The sequence below is a fragment of the Takifugu flavidus genome, chromosome 3 (assembly GCF_003711565.1).
Source record: "Takifugu flavidus isolate HTHZ2018 chromosome 3, ASM371156v2, whole genome shotgun sequence".
Lineage (NCBI taxonomy): Eukaryota > Metazoa > Chordata > Actinopteri > Tetraodontiformes > Tetraodontidae > Takifugu > Takifugu flavidus.
The window spans coordinates 9,143,644-9,150,703 of NC_079522.1; the positions used below are offsets into that span (position 1 = coordinate 9,143,644).

General features: G+C 51.9%; 1 protein-coding gene across 1 annotated transcript in view; it reads left to right on the forward strand.

Annotated features, from left to right (window-relative positions):
* Window positions 1–6,924, forward strand: part of sorcs2 (sortilin-related VPS10 domain containing receptor 2) — a 51,601-nt gene extending 44,677 nt beyond the window's left edge. Inside the window, exons 17-28 of the mRNA XM_057027321.1 lie at window positions 84–203; window positions 281–452; window positions 528–648; window positions 680–733; window positions 1,719–1,852; window positions 1,922–2,045; window positions 2,528–2,640; window positions 2,823–2,945; window positions 3,541–3,640; window positions 3,763–3,865; window positions 4,314–4,462; window positions 4,960–6,924. Of these exons, the coding sequence (XP_056883301.1) occupies window positions 84–203; window positions 281–452; window positions 528–648; window positions 680–733; window positions 1,719–1,852; window positions 1,922–2,045; window positions 2,528–2,640; window positions 2,823–2,945; window positions 3,541–3,640; window positions 3,763–3,865; window positions 4,314–4,462; window positions 4,960–5,024 (1,378 nt within the window). The 3' untranslated portion in view covers window positions 5,025–6,924. The remainder of the gene's footprint in view (window positions 1–83; window positions 204–280; window positions 453–527; window positions 649–679; window positions 734–1,718; window positions 1,853–1,921; window positions 2,046–2,527; window positions 2,641–2,822; window positions 2,946–3,540; window positions 3,641–3,762; window positions 3,866–4,313; window positions 4,463–4,959) is intronic.
* Window positions 6,925–7,060: the final 136 nt, after the last annotated feature.

Below are 7,060 nucleotides of genomic sequence, written 5' to 3' on the forward strand. Positions count from 1 at the left end.
ACACACACATACAAGAGACCCAAACCCCTTGAAATCCTCCCGGTGAAACAGCCTGTGTGTGTGTTTCACCTGTGTTCGTGAAGCGACTACGGTTTCGAGCGCTCCCGTACGGAGGGAGAGAGCTGCCTGCCCGACTTCTGGTACCATTTGGACTCTCCGCCTGAAGACTGCCATCTGGGGCAAACCTACGAGACCAGCACTGGGTCTGTAACCATAGCAACAGCCCCATCTACACCTGTGCATCTCACAGTCCGTCGTATTTACGCTTTCTTCCTCTCAGCTACAGGAAGATGGTGTCCAACATGTGTGAAGGAAGGGAGAGCAAGCAGCAGAGCAGCAGGCAGCACAACTGCCCTCTGCTGCCCCCTCGTGGCCTGCAGGTCGGCATCAAGGGGCAAATGTTAACCGTGGCGCCTGGTGATGACATCACGTTCATGGTCCACCAGGAGCAGGTGGGTGGGACATGTCTTTCCTGTGCTGCCTTCGTCCGCCACGTGCTGCCTGAGACGTGCGCTTCCTCCCGACAGGGCGACACCAGCAGCACCAAGTACCAGGTGGAGCTCGGCGACGGGGTTCGGGCCATCTACCAGAACCTGACCGTGACGGACGAGCCCATCCAGCACCGTTATGAAAACCCGGCGTGTACAGGTGACGGTGAAGGTGACGTGAGGGGAGACAGAAATGAGGCCAGTCCACAGGTCAGGACAGGCCACCATGTTCATCCAGGTCACAGGTGAGTCTGGTCCTCGTGTCAGTGTCAGTTCTGGAGGTGAAACGATCCATCAGGGGAAATATTGACTCATTGGGGCCTCCAATGAGCCCTCAAGCTGCCTCACCGGTGGACCCCATCAACCACCAGGGCTTTCTCTTCTGGACCTCATTAACCGTTCTGAACCAGAGGAACGGTCTGCTTCAAGATGTTCCAGTCAAAGCTTTTAAGTTCATCCCAGCACTGAAGGTTCTTGGTGGTCCCCTCAGAGCTTCAGACAAAGATCAGACGGACTCTGAAGAAGCTCCACCATCTTCCTCCTCCTGCTCTTCCTCCTCCTCATCCTCTCTTCCTCCTCCTAGCTCCTCCTCCTCATCTCTCTCCTCTTCCTCCTCCTCCTCTCCTCTTCTTCCTCCCCCTCTTCTCCTTCTGCTCCTCCTCCTCCTCTCCCCCTCTTCTCATCTCTTCTTCTTCCTCCTCCTCCTCTTCCTCCCCCTCTTCCTCCTCCTCCTCCCCTCTCCTCCTCCTCTCCTGCTCTTCCTCCTCCTCCTCTCTCTTCTTTTCTTCCTCCTCCTCTCCTCCTCTTCCTCCTCCTCCTCTTCTTCCTCTTCCTCCTCCTGCTCCTCCTCTTCCTCCCCTCTTCCTCCTCCTCTCTTCTTCTTCCTCCTCCTCCTTCCTTCCTCCCCTCTCTTCCTCCTCCTCCTCCTCCTCTTCTCTTCTTCTCTCCTCTCCTCCTCCTTCCTCCTCTCTTCTTCCTCCTCCTGCTCCTCCTCTTCCTCCTCCTCCTTCTTCTTCCTCCTCCTGCTCCTCCTCTTCCTCCTCCTCCTCTCTTCTTCCTCCTCTTCTCTCCTCCCCTCCATCTGTCTCTGAGCAGGAGGCCCTCCTCCCCCATCAGCTTGGTCCTGCTCCAGGTTTTTTCCTGCCGTGTTTCTGATGTGTAACAGTGTGTAACCAAAGCTGGCAGGTCTGAGCTGACTCAGGTCAGTGATCAGTGTTTCCTGTCTCGTAGCGCCGCTACAGGAAGTCCACCTGGAGGTGGTTCCTATCGCTGGGAGGAACCAGGAGGTGAACCTGAGCGCCGTGGTTCTTCCTGCTGACGCCAACCTGACGGTCTTCTATTGGTGGATTGGAGACGATCTGCAGGTCAGCTGTAGTTTAACCTCTTACCGCCTGCACCTGTGCACCTGCACTAACCTGCGTTCAATCCTGCAGCCGACGCTGACGCTGCGCAACAGCCTGCTGACCCGCCTGCCCGAGAGCGGCGAGGTGTCCGTCACCGTCCAGGCCGCCAACGGACGCTCCATGGTGCAGGACACGAGGACAGTCCGAGTCTACGGTAATCAGTCAGTCAGTCAGTCAGTCAGTCAGTCCCAGTCAGTCAGTCATCAGTCAGTCAGCCAGTCAGTCAGTCAGGACAGAGAGACATTAAGTAAACGTCAGGTTTACGGACCGAGAAACGACTCACAGGTCAAAAATGAAGAAATCTGGATTCTACAAACTGTAAAAGATTGTTGGAAAAACACAATAAGATAAAAACAGCAAATGAACTAAAGTGCTGAAGAAGAAGAGGAAAGTCCTTCTCTTCCTCAGAGTTCCTTTGAGGTTCCTCAGAGTTCCTTTGAGGTTCTTCAGAGTTCTAAACGGTCCTCAAAGTTCTTCTCCCCAAGAAGAAATGCTTCCATCAGAGCACACGGGGGCGCCAGAGCGCCCTCCCAGCTCGTGCTGCCTATCAAACCATAGAGTGAGGTGTGTTTGGAGTCCTACTGAACACGTCCACACAGCTGCAGCTCACCTGTCTCCTGTTCTGACTCCGCCCAGATAACTTCCAGGTGATTCCTCTCAGCTTCAGCGGGAACCTGGACCGCTTCAACCCCGACATCCCCGAGTGGAGACAGGACGTCGGCCAGCTGGTCACAAAAATACTCAGCAAGGTAGAAGAGTTCTGCTCCCAAGGTGTATTTCCACGTGCACAGGTGCTAGCAGAAGCTAAGCTAAGTGTTTCTGCTGCAGCCAGCCAGCAAAGTTTACTGAAGAGTTAGGGTCAAAGGTCATGGCCGGAGGTTAGGGCTCAGTGTTGGTTGGATTTCATGTGTCCTTATGACCCCCTCCACAGATTACAGGGGTTCCTCAAGAATCCCTGGTTACCGTGGTGAAGCCAGGCCTCCCCACCACCGCTGAGCTGTACGTCCTCCCAGCCGACAGCAGAGCAGCAGCCAGGAGTGTGTTCGCAGATAAGGTTCGTAAGATAAGGTTCCTCCATCAGCTCACTCAGGAGAACACAGAAATGAAATGGGCTAACATCAGGAGAACACGTAGGAGAAGCTGACTGAGATCAGGAGAACACTTAGAAGAAGCTGACTGAGATCAGGAGAACACTTAGAAGAGCTGACTGGGATCAGGAGAACACGTAGAAGAAGCTGACTGAGATCAGGAGAACACGTAGAAGAAGCTGACTGAGATCAGGAGAACACGTAGAAGAAGCTGACTGAGATCAGGAGAACACGTAGGAGAAGCTGACTGAGATCAGGAGAACACGTAGGAGAAGCTGACTGAGATCAGGAGAACACGTAGAAGAAGCTGACTGAGATCAGGAGAACACGTAGGAGAAGCTGACTGAGATCAGGAGAACATGTAGAAGAAGCTGACTGAGATCAGGAGAACATGAAGAAGAAGCTGACTGAGATCAGGAGAACACGTAGAAGAAGCTGACTTAGATCAGGAGAACACGTAGAAGAAGCTGACTGAAATCAGGAGAACACGTAGAAGAAGCTGACTGAGATCAGGAGAACATTGATTTGAAGCATCTTGACTGGACATTTTGCCATTTGCAGCACGTTCCAGCCATTCTTCAGGCCTTCAGTGACAAGAACGTCAGCTTCATGATGCGAGGAGGTCTTCAGGTTCTGGTGATGCTGGCCGACCCAAATGCAGGTACGCTGTCTGTCAACAGGTGTGCTGCTCCTGTACTCCTGTGGACTCCACAGCTTCACTCGGAACCCTTCCACCTGTACAGGAATTTTACCGCCTTATGTCTTTGTGCTGTGTAACATTAGGATACCACGGTGCTGCCGGAGGTCCGGGTGTTTGGGCTGTGGCGGTGCTTTTCCTGATTACCATCATGGCCGCTGGCTCCTTCATCCTGTACAAGTTTAAGAGGTGAGACGTGTTGACAACAGCCGATGTTCACAACAGCTAACAGCAATGGGAAATTATTTAAATCTTGGGAGAAGACATGTCGCTAGGAGCTAACACATGCTAACACAAGCTAAGCCGCTACGCCTGTGTGTTGTTACAGGTGTCGCCTGACGATAAAATTAAAGTGTGTTGTCAATGTTCTGGAGCTGACAATTGTTGTTCACAACATTGTTCTCCTCTAGTCACATGATACCCCAGCAGCTAGCATGCTAACCTGTGATGTGTCAATGTGTAGCTTCATGCTAATGTCCCACCAACACTGTGGCAGCACCTCCAGGTTTCCCATAGCACAAAATGCCACCAAAAGTCACCTGATTAAACCAACAGTGCAAGGGTCCAATTTACCAAACTACAAATCCCACAGTCCTCGGCACAGGACTGAGGACACCTATCCCCCGCTGTTTTTCAGGAAGCTTCCAGGCAGCCGCAGCGTCTACGCCCAGATGCACAACGAGAAGGAACAGGAAATGACCAGTCCGGTCAACCACAGCGAGGACACGCAGCACATCATCCAGGGGGAGGAGTTTATTGACGACGACCTGGACTCGCAGACTCTAGGTAACGCAAGAGCAAGCCCCGCCTTCTCTTCCCTAATAAGGACTACCACTAACCACTGCTACTAAAACCAAGGCCATGAGCAGCAGCAGCTAGCACATACAGGTACTTTCTTCTTCAGTGCCGATATTCACCTTGTTTCCCTTCATTTCATTTGAGGCCATTTCGGTTCCTCAAGCTAACAGAGATATTAGACGATGTTTACGTGTAAGAGCAAAGCACGGCGTGGGGGTTGGGGGGCTATTTTGGGATGTTATGGGTCTCTGTTTGGACAGGATGCCAACTGGTTGGGAGTGTTTGGAAGAGATTCTGCTCTCTGATTGGTTTCTATGCAGATAACGTTGCAATGTTGTTGTTGTTTTTACGTATTTACTTTACTGATACTTTGAAACAGGAAGTTTTTGTGAACTCATGAACTGTTTCCAACGGTGACGACGACCCCACGTGTGCTCTCTGCTCTGACTTATTTATTTGTGTCTTTCCTCCCTTCCTGTTGCCAGGCAACCATTCCGGCGTGGTCCTGAGTATCAATGCCAGAGAGCTACACAGTTACCTGACCAGCTGATTTCTGCCGCGGCTAGGCTGCCAAGCTGGGCTAGCCTACGCTAACCTAGCAGGCTAATGAGCACAGGGACTCCACTCTCCACTCTGCCTTCCTTCTTCCTCTCCTGCTTCAGCCGCTTCACCTCCTCGGCTCCCCCACCCTTGCCCTTGGGTGGAGGCGGAGCCTAATGGATTTTTCTTTCACTTTTCTACTCTTTCACGCCTCCACTCTGCTGAGCATCAGGAGGCTGTTTCGCCTCATCGTCCACACCATCGTGGAGCGCCACACTGCCACCCGACATCACACTAGGAGATAGGACACTAAAAAAGACACTGAACAAGCTGTGTGTGTGTGTTTTGGGGGACGGGGGGTGTCTTAGCATTAGTAAAAACTAGCCATGATGCGTGACAGGATTGTCCAGTACAGTGCGCTGATGTTACCACTCAACACACCAAAGCTAATTTAGCTAAACTTAGCACAAGCAGTCAGGACGTTGGGGATCGGTTAGAGGAGCAGCAGAGCCGAGGATGTGGACCGTCGCACCAGCTGGCTCAGACCTTCTGATTCCGCCGTTGCCATTAAACTCCTCATCCTTAGCTCACGTTTGCGGGGTCTTTGCAGATGTGGCGCCAGCTAGAGGGAAATAACGATTTATTTTACAGCTAGGCAAGATCCTACTGGTCCCCAACTTCCTGTTGGTGCTGAGTTTGTTGAAGAAAGTTGACGGCAGGTTTTTGAATTGAAGATGTTGTGAAATAGCATGAAGGTTAGCGTTAGCTGCTAGTTTGTATTCCTTTGTATGTTGATGCTAACAAGATGTGAGGGGAGCTGCGCATGGACAATAAATGTGTAAATCTTAGGGTGGTGGGTGGGAAAAAAATCAAAGTTTCCGATGTTTGTAGGAGCTCCTCTGGGGTCCGATCATGTTGTCCACCTTATTTATTAGCTGTACTGCCACCTTCCTCAAGCTCCGCCCCCTGCCCCTCCCCCAAAGACAGAGGGTGTGGAGAAGGTCCAGCTGATGGGTTTTACTGTCTGCCTATATTAGGCGCCAACTGTGGTGGAGGGTTCTTTCTTTCACGGTCTGTATGTAAATATGTGTAAATATGAATTTCCACTTTGTAAATGTTCAAATCGAATGGCGCGTGTGAGCCTTTTACACAGGGTGGTGGTGGGGAGGGAGGGGCCCTTTCATACATACACTGCAGAGGTGAACCAATCAGATTACCAGAAGGTCTATTCACGTCTTTGTTCTCTCAGCATCTTCTTGATTTGAGTTAGTCGAGTTGGTCCGACGAGTCCGACTAAGAAGGGCAGTTTTTTACGTTCAGGTTTCTGGTGCATGTGTGAAAGGGGCAGTAAAAGGTTCTCACGTTTGCAGCTTTCACACGTGACCTCACTGCTGAGACGGTTTTACTCACCGGTACGATTAGATCTGGATATTTTTGATACACGCATCACTTCCTGCGACGTCTTCACACAGGGTCTTGTTTCGTTTGTCTCCTGCACTAAACCACGTTAGCATCGTAGCATCGTCGTCGACCCGAGCCTACGGAACGGACTCGGCCAAAAGCTCCGTGAGGTTCTAACGACTTCGGAACCTCGTCCAGGTGATGGCGTCGGGGCCCGAGACACGTGGACAGCACGCGACTGTTGTGACGCTTCCACGTGTTCAGATCCCGCCACGTCTGGCCTCGTGGCTCCGCCCTCTCTTCTTCTGTTGTACATATTCAGGTTCGTTTGTCGTCACCGCGAACACACACGTGATGTTGGTGGTTCCACAGCCGACGACGCCGCTCTTTTATTAAAGACTCCTCATTGTCTTCTGCTCATTTCTGCTATTTTAAAGAAACGTGTCCTCACCAGGGAGCCGCGCGCCCCCCGACCTGCATCACCCAATAAATCACCTCCATGACGCTCACGCCTCCCTTTTGCTTTGGGAATCTATTTTTAGACGCACGAGTTGGGTCTGTTGTTGGTGGGCGGGGCCAAGATTGAGGGTTGTAAACAGGAAGGGCTCGACGATGCTGCTCTTAATTAGCGCGTCGGTGCAGGAC